Below are 26,772 nucleotides of genomic sequence, written 5' to 3'. Positions count from 1 at the left end.
GAGATATTTACATTTCTCTGTTTCCCAGCCAAGTTAATCACACCCTTTTGTCTTCATCTGGGTTTGTTATCTCTGGAATGGCTACCTGTCTGGCACTCAGGTATCAGAATGCCAGAGATTATCACTCAGGCAGAGAGCTGCTGTGTAGCTGGAAGGGCAACCCCCCCTTTGTTCCTGAGACAAAGAAATACTTGGTCAGTTGGGAGTCAAAATAGTTACAGGTGTATATGACCTTAATATTCTTATTTGTTGTTGTTCAGTCGTTCAGTCGTGTCCGACTCTTCGTGACCCCATGGACCAAATATTCTTATTACAGGCAGTCTAGCAAAATATACACACAAATACAAATCTTTACCAGGCAAATATCAGATGAGGCAGACACATGCAGTTCTCTCTCCCAACTTTTAAAAAAAATTAAAATCAAATTTACAAAATTCTCCACAAATACAGTTCCAGCTTAATTCTGAACCGTTCTATTTTCAGAGTACATTATGGGAGATCAATATAATAATAATAACAACAACAACAACAACAACAACAATAATAATAGTTTTCTTATTTACACCCGCCCATCTGGCTGGGTTTCCCCAGCCACAATGGGCTGGCATAAAGAAATGCCAGTTTTGTTTTGTTTTAAGGGTCGAAAACAAAAGCCAGTACGGGGAAAAGTTTTAGTTATTTCGCCCTACTAAGCTTTCCACGGTGTGGATATCACACAGCTAGCGCGGGCTGGCGTGAAATACACCATACCGTGGGAAGATGCCCCAACAGGCCAATTCACACGTGCACAAACGGTTCAGTTACTACAGGACACGGGGTGAAGACTCAGCCGCTGCTCCTTGTTCACGGGTCTAAAAAAAAATCGCTCTAACTCATAATAAAAATTCCGGAGTTTAACTGGATTGGTATGGGGGGGGGAGTGCTGCGGGTCTAGGAGGCTCGTGCGCACTTTGAGCTGCTCCTTCCCGGTTGCTCCTGCGCAGGAAGCCCGCGCGTGGTTTCCTCCCCCCGGGAAGCGGAGAGGCGGAGCCGCAGCGAGTGGCGCCTTCCCTCCGTCGGGACGGGGAGCCTGGCTGGCTGGGAAGGAGGAGAGGCTCGGCCTGGGCGCGCCATGGTGGAAGCCTGGTATATGGACGAGTCGGCGGAGGACCAGCGCCAGGCGCACCGCCGGGAGCCCAACGAGCCCGTCAGCCTGAAGCTGTTGGAGCAGCTGGGAGTCTTCTACTGGAAAGTAGGCAGCAGCGGGAGGAGCCATTCCTGGCGCCAGGGCTCGGTTTGGAAAGGGGAGCAGGATCCTGGCGGGGCTGCGTTTCCCTCCCGTCCAGGGCGCAGCACCCTGAGCGCAGCCGCCTATGCGCTTTGGGTGCAGGTTGCGCGTACACACGCGCTCAACATTCTCCCCCTCAAAGAATTCTGGGGGGTGTAGTCCACCCCTCGCAGAGCTGCAGCTCCCAACTGCTCTTAAAGAACTACAGCGCCCAGAATTCTTTGAGGGAGGGAATGTGCGCACTGCTGCAGTTCGGTTTCCAGTCGCCAGAACTGGGCAGCAAAGCAGAGACGAGGCGCTTGCCAGGGGCTCACACTAAAGCAGCAAAGAGTTGGCAACGTGGTGGACGTTTGTTGGACCCCCAGCTTCCATCAGGAGAGATGCATCCCAGCCACCTTTGGCGGGCATGACACTAAAGTTAAAGCTAGTTAAAAGTGCAAGGCTTTTCCTTGGATCAAATCCTCCCCTCTGCCATGTGCATAGCCAGGTTTTATTTTAGTGGGGGCAGGCTTTATGTTGCAGGGACACAACTGAGTTACCTGCAGCGCAATTGGTCAGTTAAGTATTTTTATTTATTTATTTGATTTGGAAATGGGGGGAGCAGCTGCCGCTCTGCACCTCCCTGGCTACGCCATGAAGATGAACGTAGGCCTGTCGTGTTCTCATGGTCTAACCCACCCTGCAGGGCTGTTATGAATATAAAAGCGACACAGTCCGTATTTGTGCCACCCACCCCCCAGCTCATAGGAGGGAGGGTGAGAGACAGCTGTAGTTATCGTTAATAATAGAATTTTTATTATTGTTGTTGTTGATAATAACTCTCAGAGGAGTAACTGGTAGCAAGAACGATAGAGAGTTGTGTGGCACTTTAAAGATGTAACATTTATTACTGCATAAGCTTTCCTGGACTAGAATCCACCTTATTTTTTAAAAATAATAATAATAACAACAATAATCATTTACTACATTTAGATCCTGCTTCTCTTCCAAGGAGCTGAATGCACACATAGTTCCTCAATCTCTTTTTATCCTCACAACTTGGTGAGGTCAAGAGATAGTTTACCCAGCGAGCTTCATGGCTGAGTGAGGGCTTTTAAATCTGGCTTTCCTGACTGTACTCCAGCACTCTCTGCCCATGACACAACACTGCCTCTTCTTCCAATGGCTATAAAATGCAGAATTACAGCCTGTGATAATTGTATGGAAAGCTTCCATGTGCCCAAGTCAAGCACAGTTGACTCTTGACCCTCCTGTAAGTTGCCAGAAATCCCCATATCACCATATGCTGGTCACCTGATCCCTGAACAGTGTTTTTCTATTACACTGGCCAATTGCTTTGTTTCTGTTTCTGCTTAGCTTCAGCAAGGTGACTGTATGATGTGCCCTCAGACCTTCTACAGTACTCTGTATTTCACATTTGACTACCAATACTAGAGCGTGAAATAAAAAAGCAGTGAGTGTGGAAAGCTCCTATTGTTTCCCTTTGAAATATGTGGAGATTGGAGCTGGGGAAAAGGTTAGGCCCTTGCTTCCCTTGTGTGCAGTATTTGAATAGGCAGAAAGTACCAATGCATACCTCAACTAAAGTGGCTTGGGAGTATCTTTTGTGCTGTACCACAAATGATTGATTTGCTTAGCTCACAGAACCATAGAATTGTAGAGTCGGAAGGGACCACGAGGGCCATCTAGTCCAACCCCCTGCAGTGCTCAAACACCTGACCCTGAGATTCATGCTCCACCAACTGAGCTATCCCAGAGCTTAAAGATGTATATGTAGACAGATGGGCTAGCAAAACATTTTGCAGGCTCTTTACCTAGGGCATCTTGTTTGCAAAGCAATGGCCATTTTAAACTAAGTGTTCTCTATCCTACAGTTTATTTTAGAGCAGTGGTTCTCAAGCTTTTTTTATGGGCCACTTGAAAATTTGGGGGTCTCAGAGGACCATTTTGTGCATCTGCGTATGCAAGCTAGAAATCAAAGCACATCTCTTACTTAAAAAAATAAATAAATAATCATAGTCTTGATTTTCTAATGTGATGGATGTGCCAGCTTTGCATGTAAGCAAAATTCTCTCTATTATTATTATTATTATTATTATTATTATTAATACCCCACCCATCTGACTGGGTTTCCCCAGCCACTCTAGGTTGCTCCCAACAGAAGAATAATAATAAAGTGATAAAACATCAAACATTAAAAACTTCCCTAAACAAGGTTGCTTTCAGATGTCTTCTAAAAGTTAGATAGTTGTTTATTTCCTTGACATCCCAAGGTGAATGTACTGTTTGTCAGCTTTGGTCTCTGGACATTATTCAGCATTCACTTTCCATATTTGGACTTGAGGGTGGCAAGGATATTAATAATAATAATAATAATAGAAGAGTTTGGATTTGATATCCCGCTTTATCACTACCCAAAGGAGTCTCAAAGCGGCTAACATTCTCCTTTCCCTTCCTTTCCCTTTCTCCCCCACAACAAACACTCTGTGAGGTGAGTGGGGCTGAGAGACTTCAAAGAAGTGTGACTAGCCCAAGGTCACCCAGCAGCTGCATGTGGAGGAGCGGGGACGCGAACCCGGTTCCCCAGATTACCAGTCTGCCGCTCTTAACCACTACACCACACTGGCTCTATTATTATTATTATGTATAATAATAATAATACATAGTATTATTTGTACTCTGCCCATCTGACTGGTTGGCCCAGCCGCTCTGGACAGCTTCCAACATATATGAAAACATAATAAAACATTAAACATTAAAAAACTTTCCTTATGAAAATCATGGCCCTCAGGCTATGGCTTTATTTGCCTGTTCGATAATCCAGCTCTGGTCAAAACATCCTCTGTCTCTGTTGTTGGGGCGGGGGTGGGTGGGTGGAAATCAATTGCATGGCCGCGTACAGCTATTCTTTACTGTTCTGTTCCTCAGAGCACCTGAGTGGAGTTTGGGGGGGGGGCAAAAGTGATTTGCAGACCAGAGCTTGAGTACCTCTGCTTTAGGGTTTAGCATAAACCTTGGGGGCTGCTCATTTAACACGTATCCTCAGCAAAGGAGTTTCTAGCACTCTTGCTGTAGTTTACATTACAATGTCAGTACAAACCATTGATTATCCTAGACAGGATGGGTGGTGAGTGGGCAGTGTGGGCCTGCGTTTGCCCTCCCATGAGCGCTGCACTGCTTCCCTCAAGGTGCAACCCATTGCAATTACTGAACAAATACAGTTAAATCAGGACCCGGGCAGTATATTAAACTTGTGAAATAATCGATGAAGACCCCTTGATTCTTGTCGGCGTTTAAATTTAATCTCGTTTGTTTGCTGCGTCCCTGATGCTCCCCCTATCAGGGCTAATTTTGTTGTTTTGGAAAGCTGCTCTGCCAAATATGGCAGCCTGCCTGGAGGGAAATCCAGGAAGGGAAAGTTATATGAAACAGCTGAGAGCTCTTCATGGGCAAAGGCTTCTTGCTGGTGTAGCAGTCTTCCTTCGCGGGGGAACCCTGCTCTACTGTTGACAGTGGAAGGCCAGCTTTTCAACGATCCCTTTTTGGTGAACAAAAGTGGTTTCAGAAACTGAGAACTTTATTGCTGGTTTCCAGAACAAGAGTAGCCAACGCTGCTGTGCCCTCCAGAGAATTCTGGACTGTGAAACCCCACCACCTCCGACCATTGGGCATGCTCAAGGTTGTCATCTGAACTAGCCTGGTGTTTAACTGAGAGTCCATCACATCATTTGAAAAATAAGACTTTAGAGCCGCCTAGCCCCAAAATGGCAACTATATATTCTGTTTTGGCAACTGTGACCTTGGTTCAAGGAACCATTTGGCACCTGGTTTATATATCTTGAGTGTCTTACACGGGACGTAAGCAGGTAATAGCACCAGGGATTTATCTCCTCACCAGTACAGTGGGAAGACTGACAACTGTGGGAATCTTGTTTAAATTATATAAAAGAAGTTTACTCACATCATCAGTTCACAGTTGGATCCCTGAAGGCAGACTTAGTTACAAAGTACAGGTGAAACTCGAAAAATTAGAATATCGTGGAAAGGTTCATTTCTTTCAGTAATTCAACTTAAAAGGTGAAACTAATATATGAGATAGACTCATGACATGCAAAGCGAGGTATGTCAAGCCTTTATTTGTTATAATTGTGATGATTATGGCGTACAGCTGATGAGAACCCCAAATTAACAATTTCAACTTTGGGGTTCTCATCAGCTGTACGCCATAATCATCACAATTATAGCAAACAAAGGCTTGACATATCTCGCTTTGCATGTCATGAGTCTATCTCATATATTAAACTCCAGTAGCTAATGAAAACAACTGCTTACATAAATGGACTTTTCCACGTTATTCTAATTTTTCGAGTTTCACCTGTATATATACATGTGGATCTATCCCATATGGGGATAATCCCAGTGTCCTCTGTTGGCTAAAAGCCAACAGAGCATTTCTCGCTAAAAAGCTTCTCCAACGACAGAGGAAGTCAAGGAGGGAGAGGGCTGCGTGCCTTGTCTTTTTGTTACCTGGACAGGTAAGGTCACGCCCATCTCCAGTCACATGCAAAGGAAGTATGTCCCAGCCCAGGAGGAAACAGGAAGTTTTCGACTTGCTGGACCAAACATTCCCCCGCATGTCCAATCTAGGAAAACAAGGAATGTTGTACTTGACTGCTTCTTACGTATCAGATCCCACAACAACCTGCTCTGCAGAGTCATAAAAGCGTTTTGTATGCAAGGAGCGTTTGGGATGCAGCCGATTGCAATAACTGCCTCGTTTTCGACATTTCCTTCACCAGACCCTTTTCTTAATTCCACAGCTGGATGCTGACAACTATGAGACCGATCCTGTGTTAGCAGAGATCCGGAAAGAAAGGAACTACAACTGGATGGATATAATAACGATACACAAAGATACGCTTCCGAATTACGAAGAGAAGGTATAATACATTCTGTCTCTCGTTTGGGCCTTGAAAGGGTTGCAAATGCTGGAACTCGCCACTAGAGTGTGTGCCAGTTTCAGAAGTTTTCCGATTCTGCTGTTTGAACACTGGCTCTCCCTTTCCTGAGAACTAAGGCTGAAATCCTAACCCTACTTAACCTGAAAATAAGCCAAATTGAATTAAAAAGGGCTGACTTTGGAGTAGACATGGCGGGATTTTGCTGTCAGTCATGCAGTTGTTCTCTCTCCTGCCCTAGTGCATTTCAAAACCTATTATAACGGGAAAGATATATGTGTTTCCCTTCAGTTGCTGCCTACTATTTTTCTGACAGGGCTCCTGCGCCTTCTTAACAGCTGGTGAATTCTGGAGTGCAGGCTGGGGGATAAAATGAGTTGCACCTGTTTGATTTCTGCCTCCATTGCTGCCGCGAAAAGGCACAGCAAATGTGCTAGAAAAAAATATGGAGAAAGTTGGCAGCAGGAGGGCTGGCTTAATGCATACATGTGAATCACTTCCCTCTTTTAACATGCAGTTAAGTGAGCATTTGGGAACTTTTGGTTGTAGGCATGAGCTCTCTCACTGGCCTGCTTCGGATAGAACTGTAGAATTGTAGAGTTGGAAGGGACCCTGAGGGTCATGTAGTCCAACCCCCTGCAATGCAGGGATATCGCACTAAACTCGGGGTGGGGAATTTCTGGCCCTCCAGATGTTGTCTGGATCAAGCTCCTTTCAGCCCCTTCCAGTATGGTCAGCGATGATGAGAACTGTAGTCCAGCAATGTTTGGAGGGCAGAGGTTCCTCATTCCCACGCAAAACCGTAGTTTAGCGTGATCATGATGTGATTTTTTGCTGCTTATTGGTAACCCCTAGACCAGTGTTTCCCAAACTTGGGTCTTCAGCTGCTTTTGGACTACAACTCCCATCATCCCTAGCTAGCAAGACTAGTGGTCAGGGATGATGGGAATTGTAGTCCAAAAACTGCTGGAGACCCAAGGTTGGGAAACACTGCCCTAGACTACAGCCCTTAATCTTTCATCTGGCAAAGGCACAGTGAAGTGAATGGGATTACAATATCCGAAGTTAATATAACTTGGTTTATATTCCACCTTTTCTCTAAGGAGCTTAAGGCAGCAGTATGCGGTTCTCTCCACCCTCTCTATTCTTCTCAGCAGCCTTGCGAGGTAGGATAGGCATAAAGAAAGCCACTCCGGAACTCTCATTTCATTTAATGTTCATTTCACTTTTAATTTGTATACCGCCTTTCTATATTACTATACACAAGGCAAGTTTACAAGCCGAAGAAACAACAAAATAGGTAGCGACGGTCACACATGTAATAACAGTCTGGTCCAATACAAAATACGTCACAGCTACTTCAGAATAAACAACTGATATCAAACAAAGCAATATTCAGTTATCCATTAGAAGGTAATAGTAAACAGTAAAATTAAATATTAGCAAGTAATAATTAAACGGCTCCCATTTGTCAGTGATAATAAAGAATTGCTAAACTATAACCGATAAAAATAACAGCATGTCACAATGCATAAAATACCACAAAACGTACAAAACAATATAAAACAATCAGATTGAGAAACAAGGACACACAACTCTATTATTATTATTATTATTATTATTATTATTATTATTATTATTATTATTATTATTATTATATCCCTGAACTCCTCTTTGCTAGAACTTGGATCGCTAACTGCTGCACCACACTGCCTCCTGAGGTGATGATATTACTAATTGGGCAAACTCAGTTGCCTTGTGCGCTTCAGGATTTCAAGCCAGATAGGTTTCTTCTATAGACATAGATGTTCGGAGCCAGCAGAAGGCAAGACAGACTGACCGCTGCCAAGCACCTTGTCTCTCAACGTAAATATATGTTTTCTGCCGTTTTGTGTGTCTCTTGATCTGTGAACACTGAGATGAGGAGATGCGACCTGAGCACTCTCACCTGACAGTGTTACCTCCAGGGTGGCCAGGTGAAAAAGGAAGGCAGGGCTGCTGTACCTTTAACGGAGCGATGATTCTGCTGAAGTGAACAGGCTTATTTATATGTTCTGAAATGGCCTCTTCTACACAACTCTTAAAAGGTGCAGGAGCTCCCCTTCTCCCGCCCACCACCACCACAAACCACCCTACTTATATGGCAGAAGGACGTATGTTAAGCTTCTGAACAATTGGCCACACCGCTTCCCTGGGACATTATAAATGAAAGCAACAAAACCACCTGGTTCTTTTCTAGCCGTCATTATTCAGACTTCTCAGAAAGAGGGAGCTCTTCTGCCTCTCCTTGTCTGGTTGTCAAGGTGATGCGTTTTAAGTGCTATGAATATTTTAGTAATTTCACGACTGGAGTGGAGTCTGAATGCCTACCCGGCTTATTTCCGCCAGGTTCCGCGATCTCCCTGACCCGTAACATGTCTCAAGAGCGTTATCAGCCTGGCGGCGCTGACTGACGCACCCTTCCGAAAGCTCCAGTGCACTTCAGCTGTTGTCGGCTCGCAAAACCATTCCGCCACTAAATTTAGGTTTTTCTCCCCTCCCTACCTCTTTCCTCCAGAGCTGACTAAGCACTTGAGGAAGCGGGTTGGTTGTGGTGGCAGCTTTTGGTTTTGTTTTTTGTTTTTTAAAAAAAGGCTTTTACCGAGGGAGGAGCTGGGAAAGAGAATAATTCATTGGCAATTCCATGCACTTCAGGTGCACCTAGGTAATTTTACTCGCAGATCCATCATGTAAAGAGTAGCTGAGTTCTGATACAGAGCTGTGGTTTGGACTTTGTTGGACTCTTGAGTCATCTCCATCCCAGCCAGCATGGGTGCTGGAGGGCAATAACATCAGCAGAGCCACAGGCCCTCTTGGGGTAGGATTGAGTAGCAAAAACTGGCTGACAGGAGGAGATTCAGGGCAGGCAAAAGGGCCACCATTTCCTACAAACCACCAGTCATGGATTACTGAGCTGGATGTATAATGACCTACTTAACATTATTGGGATACAGTGGTACCTTGGTTCTTGAACAAAATGCATTCTGGGAGTCCGTTCGAAAACTAAGGCGTGGCTTCCGATTGGCTGCAGGAGCATCCTGCAGCCAATCGGAAGCCACAGACGCCACGCAGGATGTTCGGCTTCCGAAAATCGTTCGAAAAACGGAACACTCACTTCCAGGTTTCGATCATTTGGTAGCTGATTTGTTTAGGAGGCAAGGCATTTGAGATCCGAAGTATGACTGTATATCGTTCTAAAATGTCACACGGCATACTTGTAAAATAAAGCATTTTTTTTTTTAGGCATACTTGTAAAATAAAGCATTTTTTTTTAACCTTTGTTTTCCTCTTCATCAAAACGGCTATCTCCCTGCTGGTGGTTGCTCTGCAGACCCCTTGGTTATCACATTTTCACAACGCATTACGAACGTTATAAGTAGGATGCCATGTTTCCATAATGCTTAGCAAAACCTTTCCTTAACGTTAAAAACCACAAGGTTGTTTTTGTTTTCTATTCTGACATCTTTATTGAAAGTTTAAAAGTACATAGTTATATGCGCACTAAACATGATGAGACATAAATAAAAAAGAGAAAAAGAGAAAGAGAAACAGCACCCGTGTAGAAGGGAAATTAAAGGAGGGGGAATGGAAACAAAACCTAAAACTCTATACTATAACAAAGTTGTTATTGTACTTCACCAGATCTTACCCTATTACAGTATTTGTAAGTATGGATTCCAAATATCGTTGAATTTCGTCCATGGCAAGTCTGCATTTATATGCAAGTTTTTCATGCGTTGTGAGTTTGTATAAGTCTTCAATCCAATCGTAGAAGGGAGACGCATTTTTAGTTTCCCATTTCATCAGTATCAGTCTTTTTGCCATGGTAAGGGCATGGAGAGTCCACTCGTATTGTCCTTTTGTAAGGTTCCATGTGCTGGGCATATCATTCGAAAGGATGTTTTGCTCTGTAAATGTGAGGTTGTTCCATACAGTCCCTGTTGATAGCTTCTGGTACCTTCTGCCAAAAATCTTTCAACATAGAACAATGGGAAAAAAACCATACGTTTTAGAGAAGCATTTTCCCTATTAAAACCATTGAGTGTAGATCTCTCCCTGGTAGCCTTGGGCAACCTGGCGCCCTCCAGGAACACGACTGATGGGAGTTGTAGTCAACGCTAGCAATCATCCAGGCATGTTTTGCGATTGGCAGGGGTTCAGTTGTGACCACGTGGAGATTTCTGGATGCCAGGTTGGTGACTTGACACCTCCACCTGGCTGGCCCCTCCAGCTTTCTTAAGCAGCTAAGCAGAAAGAGCTTGTTTATTGCATTTATCTCCCACCTTTCTCTCCAAGGAGCGCATGGTTCACCCCCATCCTCAGTTAAGGATTAAGAGGCTGCGACTGGCCCAGGGTCACCCAGTGAGCTTCATGACTGAGCGGGGATTCGAACCCTGATCTCCCAGGTCCTAGTCCAACACTCTCACCACAACACCACACTGGCTTCCTAGAGTACTTCTGCTATAGGGCAGCTATATAAATTCAGCAAGTAACTAAATATGGGGGGAAAGTGGAATGTCACTTAGAGAAGGACGTGAAATATTTTCCTTGAAGCTTGAATTTGTTTTATTCTGGATTGATTGATGTTTTAATGTGTTGTGAACCACTTTGAGATTTTTTTTCATTAAAATATAAAGCGGAATAGAAATGATGATGATGATGATAGACAAAGTCTGCTCTGGACGATAGATCCAGTGTGATTAGTTATTCTCGGACTAAATCTGGAATAAGGACTAAGGGTTTGAGTTGGGAAGTTCCTCAAAAGAGCGATCTGCAATATGAGATTAATGATTCTGCCCTGCCCTGCAGGGTTGCTGTTGCTCTCCTTTCAGTGCCAAATATTGCATTATTGAGAGGGGCTTTGGGTTTCCTAATGTAACATCTTGCAATCTTTACATGCTTTGCCACTTGTAATAAAGATTCGCTAAATAGAAAGCCGCTTTCTTCTGTCTTCCCTTCCCCTTCCCCAGATAAAAATATTTTATGAAGAGCACTTACACCTGGATGATGAGATTCGCTACATCCTGGAAGGAAGTGGGTATTTTGACGTTCGTGATAAAGACGACAAATGGATCCGGATTGCCATGGAAAAGGGAGACATGATCACGCTTCCTGCTGGCATCTATCACCGATTTACGCTGGATGAATCTGTATGAAATTACTTCCCCCCCTACCCCCCCCCATAAACATCTACACAGAGTTGACAGAATTGTCTGCAGCTGTAGAACTGCATATTAATAACAAAACTCTTGAGACCTGCAGTGTAATCCGCTAAATTAAAAAAATGTGTGGGTGGGATAAATGAGGGAAGAACAGGCAATGGGTACAAAATCAGAGCCTGTGACCACTTTTATTTGTTTTTTATTCTTTTAAAAAAGGAATTTAGGGCTGCACCTGAACAGTCAGAACGGGGGCTGCATAAGTGCCAGATTTAGAGCATTGTGAGTGGTTCCCATGAATAGGGTGCTGAGCTGAGCAGGGCTCAAAATTAAGGAGATCCTTAATTGAGACTATCCATTTGGGGGAGCAAAATATTGGCCTCACACAGGGCGCCATATTAGAAAGATTACCATCTCTGGCTGCATACATGTTGTTGTTGTTGTTCAGTCGTTCAGTCGTGTCCGAATCTTCGTGACCCCATGGACCAGAGCACGCCAGGCACGCCTATCCTTCACTGCCTCCCGCAGTTTGGCCAAACTCATGCTAGTTGCTTTGAGAACACTGTCCAACCATCTCATCCTCTGTCGTCCCCTTCTCCTTGTGCCCTCCATCTTTCCCAACATCAGGGTCTTCTCCAGGGAGTCTTCTCTTCTCATGAGGTGGCCAAAGTACTGGAGCCTCAACTTCAGGAGCTGTCCTTCTAGTGAGCACTCAGGGCTGATTTCCTTGAGAATGAGGATGCATACATACCATACATTTAAAGCATGCAATTTCCCCCAGGGAATTAAGGGTACTGAGAATTGTAGCTCTGTGAGGGGTAAACTACAGTTTGCCAGAATTTCGTTTTATTGGGGGGTGGGGTGGAGATGTGCTTTACACGCCTAGTGTGAACACAACCTGTGTTTTGTCATATTAAACATGTGGAGTAGGGTGGGGGGAGTCACTCATTGAAGGGATTCCTCCCCCCCCCCCCAAATTTTTATCACCACCACCACCATAATCTCCAAGGAACTAAAGGTACATAGCTCTTCCCATTTTATCTCAACAACAATCCTGTGAGGTTGGCTTGGCTGAGAGACTGGGACTGGCCCAAGGGCACCCATTGAGCTTCAGGGCTGAGCAGGGATCTGAACCCCGGACTTGCAGGCCTGGGTACGAGACTCTTCACCACCACACCACACAGGCTATGCAATATCTTGCTCTCTGTGCAACACTGGTGAGGATCCCCCCCCCACTGCTTTCTTTAGAGGGTTTTCAGGGGTTCGCGGGGAAGGGGACAGAAAGACCACTTGTACAAATTGCCGCCTTCTCAGCGGACCACACCCTGGCTCCATCTCTCCTCATCTAAAGTTGCCTGCATTTATTAGTATAGAAAAAAACAGCCAATAAAAACACTTCTCCTCACAGACTTTCCCGCCTCCAGTAATCCTACTTTTGTTGATAGTACTGACAAGTGCTCTCCCCCCCCAAAAAAAAATGTTTAGGGGTGCTCTCATTTTCCTACTCATATTGAAATACTGCCCTTCGAGGAGGCCAAACTTAGATTCACAAAATGTTTAGGGGTATGCATCCCCCTGTGTCCCCCACCCCAGAAGAAGAAAAATACAACACTGGTACTGACTGGAAGTCATAAATTTCTGCACCTTGTTGGTAATCGAGGCATGGCAGCATCAACCTCGGTTCGGACATAAAGCCCACCTGTCTTCCGAGCTGCCATTCCCAACTCTCTGGGATTAGAAATCAATTCCTCAAGGTTCAGTCAGGGATAGTATTTAGAGCACATGCGCTTTCCCTGTTCTGCGCTGCTGCTGCTACCTTTGCAGTTAAATGGAGCACTCGTTTCTTCAGCCTTGTCACAAAATCCATCTTCAGTAAGGGATTGGTGTTGCCATAGCAACTATGCAGTGGAGCCTTGGGAGATCTGCTTTGCTCGTCCTGTTCTCTGGCTTGTTGTGAGGGATGTGTAAAGCATTCAATATAGAAAGTTTAAGGTCGCCGTCTTGCTATGGGTCTGAGGCCTCTGGCCGGCTCTTAGAATGAGCTCTGTGATCTATCGGTTTCCCTCTGCATAGGAAAACAGGTGCAGGCCCTGACAGAGTGACAATATCACGACCCCCAAAATTTTGTTGAATGTGCTTTGTCGAATCGAGGTTTCCCTTGCTGTTAATATCGCCGGAAGGATTAGGTGGCAGCCAGCCAAGTTTTGCTCAGAGTAGGCCCATTAAAGTTAACGGACTTGAGTTAGGCCTGTTCATTTCAAAGGGTCTTCTCTGAGTAAGGGCACTTCCGTGTTGAAAAACAAAGCAAAACATGCAGTATTAGCTGCAGAGATGTGGCTGTGCATCAGCAACAGAAGCCGGAGTCAGACTTCTTATGTGTAAATTTTAAAAATGAGGAAAGGGCAAAGAGGTCTCTCTTCTTCCCCCCCCCCCCAACCTGCATGTATTGAATTGTAAATGTTAATCATACTGATTTCATGTAGGCTAGCATTGCAATAACTTCTGTGTGTGCCCCAAGCCTTGTTCAGAGTTGGTTTTGCATCATTTTTTTTGTTTTTTTATAAAGAGCCAAAATTCACCTTGAGGATTGGTTCCAAACAGAGATAATATTGGGGGAGGGGAGAGGGGAAGCATTAACTGCTAAATTTTGGTTACAGGTAGGTAGCCGTGTTGGTCTGCCGTAGTCAAAACGAAATAAAAAATAAAAAAAATCCTTCCAGTAGCACCTTAGAGACCAACTAAGTTTGTTCTTGGTATGAGCTTTCGTGTGCATGCACACGAAAGCTCATACCAAGAACAAACTTAGTTGGTCTCTAAGGTGCTGCTGGAAGGATTTTTTTTTTTTTTAATTTTTGCTAAATTTCAGTGTGTCAGGCTGTTCCAAAAGGGGATTCTCCTTTTGTGACTTGTTCACGATCTCTTTTCCACGATGCGTTTCTGGATGTTTTTGCCTTAGAACAGGGGCAAGGCGAAGCGATTTCACTTTACAGTGTCTGCTCTCTGCAATATGTGAATATTGCAAGGAATCCAAACACGATTAGGCTATGGGGATTGGGGAATGGATATTTCAAATAACGCAGCCGGCGTATCTCCAAAGCTGGCTGTTTCCCAACCCTTCAGTTGGACCCGATCCCTGTCCTTTGAACCCCACTCCTTTCAGGGTTTTCATTCTGTGTTAAGTGTGAACTTTCTGTGTTTCTCTTCCCAGAATTATGTGAAGGCAATGAGGCTGTTTGTCGGAGAACCTGTGTGGACAGCGTACAACAGGCCTGCGGATCATTTTCCTGCTCGAGAACAGTACCAGCAGTCTCTGGCGCAAGCAGCACAATAAACCAGTGAGAAGGCGCGAGGCAGTTTCCCGCAACTTCCGCACAATGGAAATAGCAAAATGGCCTTCTTAATGCCACCTGCTTATTAATGAGACGTCGGTTTCCTGCAGCTCTAATGTAGGGGAAGCAAATACAGTAGAGGGGAATGTTTGTTCTGTTCTTCCTCAATCAATTGTTGGATAGAAGATGATTACCTTTCCTTTTCTTAAAAGTGGGAGAGATCCTTTTGAACAGAACTGGAGGTTGCATTTAACTTCGACTACTTATTTCAAGGATCTCTCTGCTGCTCACGTAGTCAAATAATTCAGTTACACCTGAAGATTCATATAGCGTAGCTTTCCCAACTTTGTGAGGGCACCAAGCTGAGGAAGTCTGATGACAAGGCAATATATATGCTTACCTGTTCTTGTTTTGCTTTTCAATACAGTGCAGACCTATTCAGTTGAGGATATGTTGATTTTTCTTTTCTTTTTAAAAATGCAAATTTAAAACTGTTTGAATACTTTTTGAGTTAATCCAGTGCCGTGCTCATGCAAAGGGAGGGGAATTCACTTTGTGCAAACGCTGCTTTAGCAAGAAATATTTGGGCAGAAACTATTAATAGCAACCTTATAATGCTGCCTTACCCAGTAGCCTGAGGTTTTGGTTGGTTGTAACAATCAAGCGGTTCATAAATTTTATGAAATAAATAACTTAATAGAACTACTGTGTCTCATAAATGAGTCGGTACAAACCAGGTCCCCTCTGTCTGGCTTCCTTAACTGTCTAAGCATTTGGATAAACAAGAGTTCTTTTCTGCCTTGGGTGCAATCCAACAAAACCTGTTACGGATAATTGAAGTCAGGTTACAGCAGCAAGTCACTGAAATACATCTCTGGTCAATAGGTTATACCTGGCAGTAAAAGAATGTCGCCCTTATCCCCTGCATGCCCCCAAACACTTTCCGGAGGGATGAGAGATCTGCAATAGCAGTGGGGGTGGGTACAGTGTGGTGTAGTGGTTAAGAGCGGTAGACTCATAATCTGGGGAACCGGGTTCGTGTCTCCGCTCCTCCACATGCAGCTGCTGGGTGACCTTGGGCTAGTCACACTTCTCTGAAGTCTCTCAGCCCCACTCACCTCACAGAGTGTTTGTTGTGGGGGAGGAAGGGAAAGGAGAATGTTAGCCGCTTTGAGACTCCTTCGGGTAGTGATAAAGTGGGATATCAAATCCAAACTCTTCTTCTTCTTCTACAGTGGGGAAAGTCAGATGGAGGGAGCTTGCACAAGCCCTTGTGGGGTGGGAGGCAAGAGGAATTGGAACCCTCCTTGCAATTGTGCTACACCGGGTATGTCCCAATAGCTGCACAGATTTGGTACCAGAACTAAGAGGTACATTTTCTGCTGTTTAGCAGTGCATGGGGTATTGCTGGAAAATCAGAACACTGTGTCTTGTTTTAATATTTTATGCAGATGACCAAAAAAAAAAAAATTCCCTTACAGTTGAGCGCTTCAGGGGTGCAGTCCCCAACATATTTCCTCCCAAATATTAATCAGATTTCAGCCCTCCGCTTGGTTCTGCAGTGGTTTGAAAACTGCAAAGTGGCCAGGATTCAGGTTTGGGTTGCACGATAACCGTGCACACATTTGGATCAGTGTTGTCTTCACCGAGCGATTCCTTCTGGGCAGGGAGCTCACGGTCGTGACTTCACCTGCCATTCCCCCCCCCCACGTCTCATTAGCTTCACTACTGATATTTCAGGTTACTCATCTCTGTGTCAGGCATGTGTGGGCGTCGAGGGCAGCCGTGTTGCAGGACTGAGGCTCTCTAGCCTGTCGTGCCATTTGCTCACTGGAGAGAGGCTCTTCCTTCCTTTCTTGTTTAACCCCGGCACTAATTAGCCGACTAGTTCAAGGCAAGAGTTAGGTCGTCGGTGGCGCGTCAGCCGCAGGAAGTTCCCAGCAGATCCCCCCGCGGGCTGTTGTGCCGGCGGAAAAATACATAGCCACAGGCAGCAAGAGCTCGAGTGGAATGCTAAAACCGAGAGGAGCTAAAGACTGCGAGATGAGCAGGGCTGGGTTGCAGCAAGGACCCATCTGGCCTAGCATTCTGTCTCCTTCAGCAACCAGCTTACAGCCTACTGGAAAATATACATTGGTGGGTGTTGTGTGGATGAGAGAGAGTAGCCTTGATAACCATTTCGCACAGTCCCATGGGAGGGACCTGATGAGGAATGGTTGAAGGAGCTGGGTATGTTTAGCCTGGGAAAGAGAAGGCAGAGAGATAATAGCCATCTTCAAATATATAAAGGGTTGTCACAGGAAGGCCATTTGGAAGTCATTCCTCCAATGATGAAATGTGTAATGAGCACGTTGTTGTTGTTGTTCAGTCGTTCAGTCGTGTCCGACTCTTCGTGACCCCATGGACCAGAGTACGCCAGGCACGCCTATCCTTCACTGCCTCTCGCAGTTTGGCCAAACTCATGTTAGTAGCTTCAAGAACACTGTCCAACCATCTCATCCTCTGTCGTCCCCTTCTCCTTGTGCCCTCCAGGGATTCTTCTCTTCTCGTGAGGTGGCCAAAGTACTGGAGCCTCAACTTCAGGATCTGTCCTTCTAGTGAGTACTCAGGGCTGATTTCTTTGAGAATGGATAGGTTTGATCTTCTTGCAGTCCACGGGACTCTCAAGAGTCTCCTCCAGCACCATAATTCAAAAGCATCAATTCTACGGCGATCAGCCTTCTTTATGGTCCAGCTCTCACTTCCATACATTACTACTGGGAAAACCATAGCTTTAACTATACGGACTTTTGTCGGCAAGGTGATGTCTTTGCTTTTTAAGATGCTGTCTAGGTTTGTCATTGTAATGAGCACAGACATACCTAAATAAGGGAAGCTGGCCTGTGTTTCTGCCCACTTCCCTCAGTGGGCGAATCATCACGCTGCAGCTGACATACGTTCTTGCCTCTGCAGCTTCCAGCATATATAAAAGCATAATAAAACATTACACATTAAAAAGCTTCCCAATACAGCGGTACCTCAGTTTTCGAACATCTCGGAAGTTGAACGTTTCCGTTTTCGAATGCTGAAAACCCGGAAGTAAAGGCTTCCGTTTTCAAACGCACTTCGGGAGTCAAACGGCTTCCGCTGAGTGTTTCTCAATTTTCTCAAATTTGCAGACCGCCCTTTGCGCCTCACTTTCCGAACGTTTCGGAAGTCGAACAGTCTTCTGGAACGGTATACATTCAAAAACCGAGGTACCACTGTACAGGGCTGCCTTCAGATGTCTTTTCAAGGTTACACAATTAAACAGCCAGCAATTTATTATTGTTTTGTTTTTGTTTTTTAAAATGAAAACTTAGCCCTTGTGATGTTTGAACACCTCCAGGAAGGAGAAGGAATCTGGGATTGTGACGTCACAGCCCCCAATTCAGTTTCCCTCATCGCTGCAGCTCCATGGTAGGAAAAGCTGCACCGGTTGAATTTCTGCCTGCTTTACAGCTGTTAAAAGGTCCAGGAGCTCCAAGAGGAAGGGGAAGGCTGAAAGGGGATCAGCGGTAACCGTGCTGTAGCTTAATGCTTCTGCCTTCGCCGCTCACACCTCCAACCAGCTCTCTTACAGAGTACAGCTCCATCTCTCTCCCCATCTCTCCTTCCTTCCTACTTCATTTGCTTTGGGGTGGGTGGGTATAATAATATATGAACATGATGAATAGCCCTTTAGCAAAACGGAGAGCACTTGAGGACCTTGGGAAATCTAGACTGCTGACTAGCTTGAAGAGGTAATGATTTGTACTCTTAATTAGGGAAGGGGAGAGGGCTGTTTACTTTTGTTTGACAGCCACTGTGTCTGCCTGCACTCAATCAGGGAGCAGCTTGAAACCCCCAGGACTTTTCTCCTGTTCCTTTTTAAATTTCGGAATTAAAAATTTAGCATTCGTGAAAGGGCTGGTTCCTGCTAGGGCACTGAGGGGGTGGGCTGGTGCCAGTTGTCTCCAGATCCCGTCTGCTAAGTTCCTGCTGTTCCTGCCCTGGGCACACCTAGCGCAGACCAACATAAACCTGCTCCCAGATACGATGCAGAGTCTTCCCATTGCAGCTGAAAATCGCAACGTCTTACCTGAGACCATAAGGTGGACACCAGCCTGTTTGGATGATAAGAGAAGAGAATTCAACTACTGTGTTTCATATAGGACTAAACAAAATAAAAAATAAAAAAATTCCTTCCAGTAGCAGCTTAGAGACCAACTAAGTTTGTTCTTGGTATGAGCTTTCATGTGCATGCACACTTCTTCATATACCTAGGACTGTCATCACTGCGTCATGCAAATTGGTGTGTGTGTGTGTGTGTGTGTGAGAGAGAGAGAGAGAGAGAGAGAGAGAGAGAATGTGTGGCTTCACTGCCTTATCTCTGCGTTAGGAAAAAGACTGGAACCCTAGTTGTCTCTTAATAAAACCTTACTGGGTGATAGGGACGCAGGTGGCGCTGTGGGTTAAACCACAGAGCCTAGGGCTTGCCGATCAGAAGGTTGGCAGTTCGAATCCCTGCGAAAGGGTGAGCTCCCGTTGCTCGGTCCCAGCTCCTGCTAACCTAGCAGTTCAAAAGCACAAAATGCAAGTAGATAAACAGGTACCGCTCCGGCGGGAAGGTAAACGGCATTTCCGTGCACTGCTCTGGTTCGCCAGAAGTGGCTTAGTCATGCTGACCACATGACCCGGAAGCTGTACGCTGGCTCCCTCGGCCAATAAAGCGAGATGAGCACCGCAACCCCAGAGGCGTCTGCGACTGGACCTAATGGTCAGGGGTCCCTTTACTTTTACCTTTTCAGCATATTGTGATATATATCACCAGATACACATAGCAATATACCAATATACCACGATGTCTGAAATAAGAATGCAGCTATGTAGAGGCATTGGCTGGCTTCGTGGTTTTCCCCACATCGTGGTTTTTGCCAGCGCATGCTCTTGCGATTTTCTACCCCCCTGCATGAGGCAGGGGAAAGCTGAGCTGGCAGAGTGAACAGGGGCTGCAGGAATTGAGAGACGTATTGGCAGCCTTCGTGGTTTTACCCACATTGTGATGTTTGTATAGTGTGTACACACACACACACACACACACACACACCATGATTCACGCTTATATTGCCAGGTGAAAAATTATGGAACCGGTATCATGACACGTACTCCAAACCAGTTTAATAACCAGTAAATAGATAGATAAGGTAGGTAGTTATTTAATTACTTATTTAATTTATATTCTGCCTTTCTCTCAGTGCAGGGCTCAAGGCTGTTCACAGCATGAAATAAAATGAATGCAGCTAAAACACACACACACAATCAGTATACTTTTTTAAAAAAAGGAAGAAAGAAAGGAACACTATTAAAAACAACCATCACCAAAAGCACTTAAAGCCATTTAAAAGTACAAAAAGTGTGTGTGTGTGTGTGTGTGTGAGAGAGAGAGAGAGAGAGAGAGAGAGAGAGAGAGAGAATATACAATACCCACCTTCAGAAGAACCAGCTAGTGGCCAAAGACTTCTCCGAACAGAAAAAGGTATTTGCCTTTAGTTTGGGGTTGTTATTAAAAGAACAGCATCATTTGGTTGCATTTCCTCATTCTGCTTGTGTGGTATGGGATATGCTTCTGCAATCCATGCGCAGCACGTAAATGTTGTTCTAAGGTTCTTTTCAACATTCAGGTTTTTTATTGAGTTTCAGAACAGGCACATAAGATATACGGAGTAAAACAATACAGTGGTACCTCAGATTACATAGCTTCAGGTTACAGATTCTGCTAACCCAGAAATAATGCTTCAGGTTAAGAACTTTGCTTCGGGATAAGAACAGAAATCGTGCTCTGGTGGCGCAGCGGCAGTGGGAGATCCCATTAGGTAAAGTGGTGCTTCACGTTAAGAACAGTTTCAGGTTAAGAACGGACCTCCAGAACGAATTAAGTTCTTAACCCGAGCAGGGGCGTCGCTGGGGAGGGGCGGTAGGGGCGTCACGCCCCCAGTGACAGGGTGACAAGCGGCGGCCCCTCCCGCCACTCCCACGCGCCGCCGCTCCCTCCGTCACCCAGGGAGCAGCAGCGCTGCACAGACGGGGTGACCGGTGGTGCGTGGGGGAGGGGCCGCCGCTTGTCACCCCCACGCACCGCCGCTCGCTCCGTCGCTGTAGGAGCAGCAGCGCACAGTGCTCCCGGGGCGACGGAACGAATGGCGGCACGTGGGGTGACAAGCGGCGGCCCCTCCCACCACTCCCATGCGCCACCGCTCCCTCCGTCACCCGGGAGCCCGGGGGTGAAAGGACAGGGGCAGACCAGCGAGGGGAATGACACCCCCCTCGCTGGCCCAACTCCTCTCCTTTCCGCGATACGGCTCCGCTCATGGAGCGCAGCGGGAGAGGGGCGGGCCAACTGGCCCGCGCGGAGGCGTTGTTCCGTGCGCATGCGTCATGACGTCATGCGCACGGAGCGACACCCCGCCCCCATGGGTGCCGCTGGGCTTGCTGCCCCCGGCAGCCCAGCGGCTAGCTACGCCCCTGAACCCGAGGCACCACTGTATTCTATTCAGAACTTAAAAGCTCCCTTTCTCCAATATCATCCATACGCCCAATGCATATTCACATTAAGGTTATTTTTTTGTGATTCCCAAATGCACAGCTAGGTTAACTCCAATAAGAGCAATCCTGTGGGTGATTTGCCATGGAGGAAAAAGCAAGAGGAGGACAGACAGGGTCTGTTTAGACACACTCATTCTGATTCACAGTGCTGTTGAAAATGTGTGATAAAACCCCGCTTGGATAGATGTTCTGCCTTCCACCACTAGAGTGTGCATGAGCTTTGGAAGTTAGTCTTCATAGGCTTCCTCTTTGAATAATTAATTAAAAACACACTGCTTAAAAAATTAAATTTGGCACCTTTTTAGCAATTTCAGCGTAGATTTGACAGTTCTGGCAATTACTTCTTTTTTGTTTTTAACTAAGCTAAACGGGAAGCCTACTTTATGGCATTCCCCGAAAAATCATACCTGCATTGTCTCTCTCCCACACGCCTGCCTTCCTCCATCCCACCTTGCCGTAAAAATTATGCACCAAATTTGACGATTTTAGTCCTACTGACAGCTGGTGTCATTTGTGAAACTTGAAGGATTTGCAAACAATCGCACAAAGGCCTACCCAGATCAAGAGCTGATCCCAAATATCCCGGCTAATGCAGCAATCACAGTATGCTCTTTCTCTCTCTCTTAATCCTACCCTCACACTGTGCTTGTGGCCATTCCGCCCTCTCCTTTTTGAGATGGGAATCTCTCGAGCTTGTAATCCTCAAACTGACTCGAAGAGCTGACTGGGAAAGCAGCTTTTGGCCAGAATTACCAGAAAGCTAGCTAGCCTGGGAGCCTGATTTGCATGCACAGCTGTGGGATTGCAGAACGTGTTTGAGTAAATGATATTTTGCCGCTGCAGCCGCAAAACGCCCCCCCCCCCCCATAATTCCACACACCCAAAATCCAGGATGACATTCTTCTCCTCTTGCTTGAGTGGCACGTCTTTTGTTTTAATAGGTCCCTTTTTAAAATTTCACTTTCCAAGCAGCGGGCTTTTAAATGCGCACAGGGAGGTGGTTTCCTCGTTTTCACCTATAAAGCAGGTCAGTTCTTAGCCGATTCATTCACCCATCTCGGTAACCTTTGGAATTATCCTGGGCTCTCTTCAGAACAGCATGTGAGCTGCATAGCAATCAGATGAGCACACCTGCTGACATGCTCTGCCAGCACTTTATGCATTATAGATACGTTCAGCCAGACTAGTCTGTACAATAGAACGGCTGTCATCTTAATGCACCAGTGGCCTCTTTTCGTGGAATGCCACCCGGGGTTAAGGTGGGGATTAGGGCCAGAGGGAGATGCCCTCAGACCAAGTTGGTCCTTTTAGCTCAATATTGCAGGTGCTCATTGGCAGATGCTCTCCAAGGTTTCAGGACGGGCTCTTTCCCCATAGATAGCAGGGGCTTAACCCGAAACCGTTTGCAGGGGCTCCACTCCCGGGCTACAGCTGCTTCCCCCCCCCCCCAAATGCTCCCACCTTTGAGTAGAGTTTGGCTTATTGTATAAATGAAGCCACTTTCAACATGCTTCAGGGTCTCTCTTGAATATAATGAGACGTTTGGGGTGGGAGAGCCTTGCAACTTTTAATCACGGAGGAGGGGCTTTCTGCTCCCCCCCCAAAAAAACCATTCATTTCTCTCACTGTTCACAGGTGATCGGACCAAGCATGAGTTCCTTGTCCTCTTGCCTTCAAAGCACTACACAGCCTCGCTCCCTGCCTGAAACCCCATTCTAGAATACCTCCACCAATGGATGGGAAGCCTTTTGCCCTCCAGATGTGGTTGGATTCCAGCTCCTGTCCTCCCTGACCATTGGGCATGCTGGCTGGGGATGATATCATTTAGGGGCCACAGGTTCCTTGCCTCTCACCCATGTGGTTGCCTTCCTTTAACTCCCTCATCAAAGCCTACTTTTTCCATGAAGTCTCTGACACTTATTATTTATTCTTCCTGTTGCTGTTTCACTTCCATGCGCTCTGGCAGAAAATGAGCATGTTCTATGATTTATCATCTCCTTAAGGGAAACAGACCAGGCTTTTCTCCTTTGCTTAGAAAAGAGGAGAGATCCTTTACCCCTTGTAATCTCTTGGAAAACAGGAAACATATTCTCTCTCATCAAGCCACCCCCGCTCACTCCAGTATTCTTCAGGAAAGCTCAGAAAAAGAAAAACAGATTACAGATTAAGCCAAGGAAGAACTCACTCTTCCTTGATCCTTACTGCAAAAGTCTGAGCACTTCTCTGTTAAGGCAGTAATAGGCTCACACTTTAAAGAGCGGCAGTTCAGGCCATGTGAAGCTCTGCTATCTGCCACTGCTGGAAGTTGGCTGCATGTCACATTTACTGAGGTCTCAGCCCTGCTTTACTTCGACAGAGGAGGAAAGTTCGCAAGATGCAGCAGGACTGGAGTGGCTGAGATTTTACAAAGAGGCACCAGCTTGAAATCAAAAGGAAGGCCGGGCTGTAGGAAACCCCACACCGTTTAGTTCTTCATACATGCAAATCCCACAACCATGCAAATGTTAGAAGACAGAAAGAACAACGGTTATTGTGGAAGCTTGCAGGACGTAAAAAGCCACCGCTAAGGCCAGGCTGGCAGTGTGGAAGCCAGTGGAGTGCCTGCTGGCATGACATGAAACAGACCTAATGTGCTACATTAATGGGGTAGAGTTATGTGACATGTGGACATGATTATCCCATGTTTGTTGGCTTGCTGAGTTAGCACACCCACTGTATTTTTTCCGCTCCATAAGACGCACCTGAACATAAGGCGCACCTAGTTTTTAGAGGATGAAAGGGGGAAAGCCCTGTTTTTTTTTAGATCAGCTGAAAGTGGTGCAGCTTTTTTTGCAAAGAGGAAAAGCCCCGTTTTAATGGGGTTCAACTCACAATTCTGCAGCTTCTAGTCCTACAGCCATTTCTACAGTTTCCAGACAGATAATCTAATCAGCCAGTCACATGTTGCTGGGGGGAAACAAACAGCCTCCCTCTGCATTCAACAATGGAGGCCTGGGCAAGGGGGCTGGGCTGGAAAGGGAGCCTTATCTCTCTCCCGATCACTTGCTAAACAGCTGTTCAGCGGCTTCCTTTCAACACCCCCTTCTCTCTTTGTAAAAAAAAAGAGCACGATCTGCTTTTGGCCCCTAGGCAATTCAGCTCCAGGGACCATGCATTCGCTCCAGAAGACGCACAGACATTTCCCCTTACTTTTTAGGAGGAAAAAAGTGTGTCTTATGGAGCGAAAAATACGGTAGGTGGGTCCTTGTACAGTTGTACCTTGGATCTCAAATGTTTTGGCTCCCGCACAATCAAAACCAGGAAGTGAGCTTCCTGCAGCCAATCAGATGCCGCGCTTTGGTTTACGAATGTTTTGGAAGTCCATTTGACTTCCAAGGTATGACTGTATACAAATAGAGGCTCTAATGAAATGCCACTTACAGCATAAGTACATCTTGCACTGGGGTCCTGGTGCATATACTCAAAGCAGCACCTGCGTGAGCATCCTTAGCTTCTGGAAACGGCTGCACCCCTCCCCAGAAGGCTGTGGGGCCATCTGGAACAGTGTGGGAGGTGGTGAGGCTGCAAGGGGAGGAGGGAAATCAATGGAAACCACCCCCCTTCCACCCATGGGAGTGGAGCGAGGGCCTGCAGTGGAGTAACTCATCGCCGCTTGGGATCCAGCCCACTGTTTTGAACTATTTATAGGATTCCCTGGATGTAGACATTAGCTAGCTTGAGAGGGACATGGCAACATTGGGACACCAACAGAAGTCAGAGGGACGTTTAAACGTTGACTTCCTGAAGGCCTACGAACTGCTGATACACAACAATTGTGAAAACGCACAAACACCAAGGCGGGTGGGAATGGGTTTCAGCCACAGGGTTGTGCCAATGAAAGTCAACGTAAAAAACGATTGCACATAAACAATTACAATATGCTAATCCATGTAAAACTATCATAATGTATTAATGGTGGCAAAGCGTTGGGGAAGGGAAATAGTCTCCTGACCTAAGTTTTTGTATAAAAGAAGCCTATGCACAAATTTACTTGGTGATAAAACATTACCTTTAAAGGAAATCGGTGAAAGTCTGTCCAGGCAGAGAGGGCACTTGCAAACAAAAGAATAAACAATTGGCTGCTTCCCCTTGGATTGGCATCACTTTGACCATGCTGAGAGCACAACAAACCCCCTCTATTCTGATGAACTTGTACAGACTTCCACACAATCTGGAACCCTAAGCAGCCAAGGTTCTAGATCACATGGGAGTCTCCTGCTTCCCTGCAGTTATTTATGTTCTCCATGTGGATGCCAGGGGAGGGGTGGCTACTGAGGGCAGCCCAGTTTCCCAGGTGTATGTGCTTCTTACTGTGAGCAGAACACCCTAACAGTAGAGACAATTTTAGGGAGTGGGTAGCCTAGGAATCCAAATGCTAGCATCCAGGCACCTTTATTTCCTTTTGCCTGAGTTTACACACTGGACAGGCGCTGCTGGAGCAGCGGGGGAATGGGACCATGCCACCTAATTGCACAGATCTGCTTTGAGATGTAATAGGACATTAGCAGTGGGCGCGATGCATTCGGGAAAAGCTGAAAGGCGGCCCATCTTCATAACTTTGCATTTTACTGCAGCGTTCTTGCTTCCACCGCCCACCGCCCTCCAATTATACACATGCAATGAGTTTAGCTGGTGTCATTTTATCACTAAGCCCCAAATGTGTTCAGAACAAAAGCCATCAAGACAACTTAACTCAAGTACGCTGCTATTTGCAGGGAGAAAACCCATCTGAATAACTGCGATTGTTTGTACATACTATAAGCTTGGCAATAGCTTCAGGGATGAAGTTGGCTGTAGATCAACACAAAATCCCTAGGGTGATAGCCAGGATTTGTTGAAAACAGACCAGCGTATAAACTCGTACAACGTAGTAATTTTACCATATGCTCATAATTAAAAAGCTTTTTATTGCTCTAGCTCGAAGAACATTTACAGATTAGCAGGAGTATGTACAACTTCTGAAACGATCCTTTCCAAAAAAAGAAAAAGAAAAAGGGTAGGCTTATCCTAACTTGAGACACTGAGTGTTGAAGCTGTCGCCCTCCTTGAGAGCGACAGCTTCAAGCAGAGCCTGCTTCTTCTGCATGCTGCGAGAGGACTCGAGTTCGTACATGGTTGTCAAATTGAACAGGACGCTCTCGTGGAGGTAGTGCTTAGGGTCCTGCTGAACCATTCCTTCCAGCTGCCGGAGGGACTCCTTCAGTTTCCCCAGATAAAGCAGACAAACTGCGGCATTGTTGTTAGCCTAGAGAAAAGGTACATTAGATTCATCCATGGAGCCAAATAAATAAATAAATAAATAAATAAATAAATAAATAAATAAATAAATAAATAAATAAAGCACTTCAAGATATTAATTCTAAACACACCGTAATTCA

The 26,772-nt window shown here is 45.8% G+C and overlaps 2 protein-coding genes across 2 annotated transcripts in view; one reads left to right on the top strand and one right to left on the bottom strand.

Annotated features, from left to right (window-relative positions):
* The first annotated feature begins 1,033 nt into the window (after nucleotides 1-1,033).
* ADI1 (acireductone dioxygenase 1) lies at nucleotides 1,034-15,213 on the top strand. Its single transcript, XM_033143045.1, has 4 exons — nucleotides 1,034-1,231; nucleotides 6,088-6,207; nucleotides 11,235-11,414; nucleotides 14,632-15,213. The coding sequence occupies exons 1-4, from the start codon at nucleotides 1,112-1,114 to the stop codon at nucleotides 14,752-14,754; spliced, it is 543 nt and encodes a 180-aa protein (XP_032998936.1). The 5' UTR covers nucleotides 1,034-1,111; the 3' UTR covers nucleotides 14,755-15,213.
* An 11,068-nt stretch (nucleotides 15,214-26,281) lies between these two features.
* The window catches only part of TRAPPC12 (trafficking protein particle complex 12), a 53,449-nt gene continuing 52,958 nt past the window's right edge, over nucleotides 26,282-26,772 (bottom strand). The window contains 1 exon segment of the mRNA XM_033143042.1: nucleotides 26,282-26,639. Coding sequence (XP_032998933.1) covers nucleotides 26,397-26,639 — 243 coding nt within the window. The 3' untranslated portion in view covers nucleotides 26,282-26,396.

The sequence above is a fragment of the Lacerta agilis genome, chromosome 3 (genome assembly GCF_009819535.1).
Source record: "Lacerta agilis isolate rLacAgi1 chromosome 3, rLacAgi1.pri, whole genome shotgun sequence".
In the NCBI taxonomy this organism is placed as follows: Eukaryota; Metazoa; Chordata; class Lepidosauria; order Squamata; family Lacertidae; genus Lacerta; species Lacerta agilis.
The sequence above is the reverse complement of the archived record's forward strand: the minus strand, read 5'-3'. Positions and strand labels throughout refer to the sequence as shown.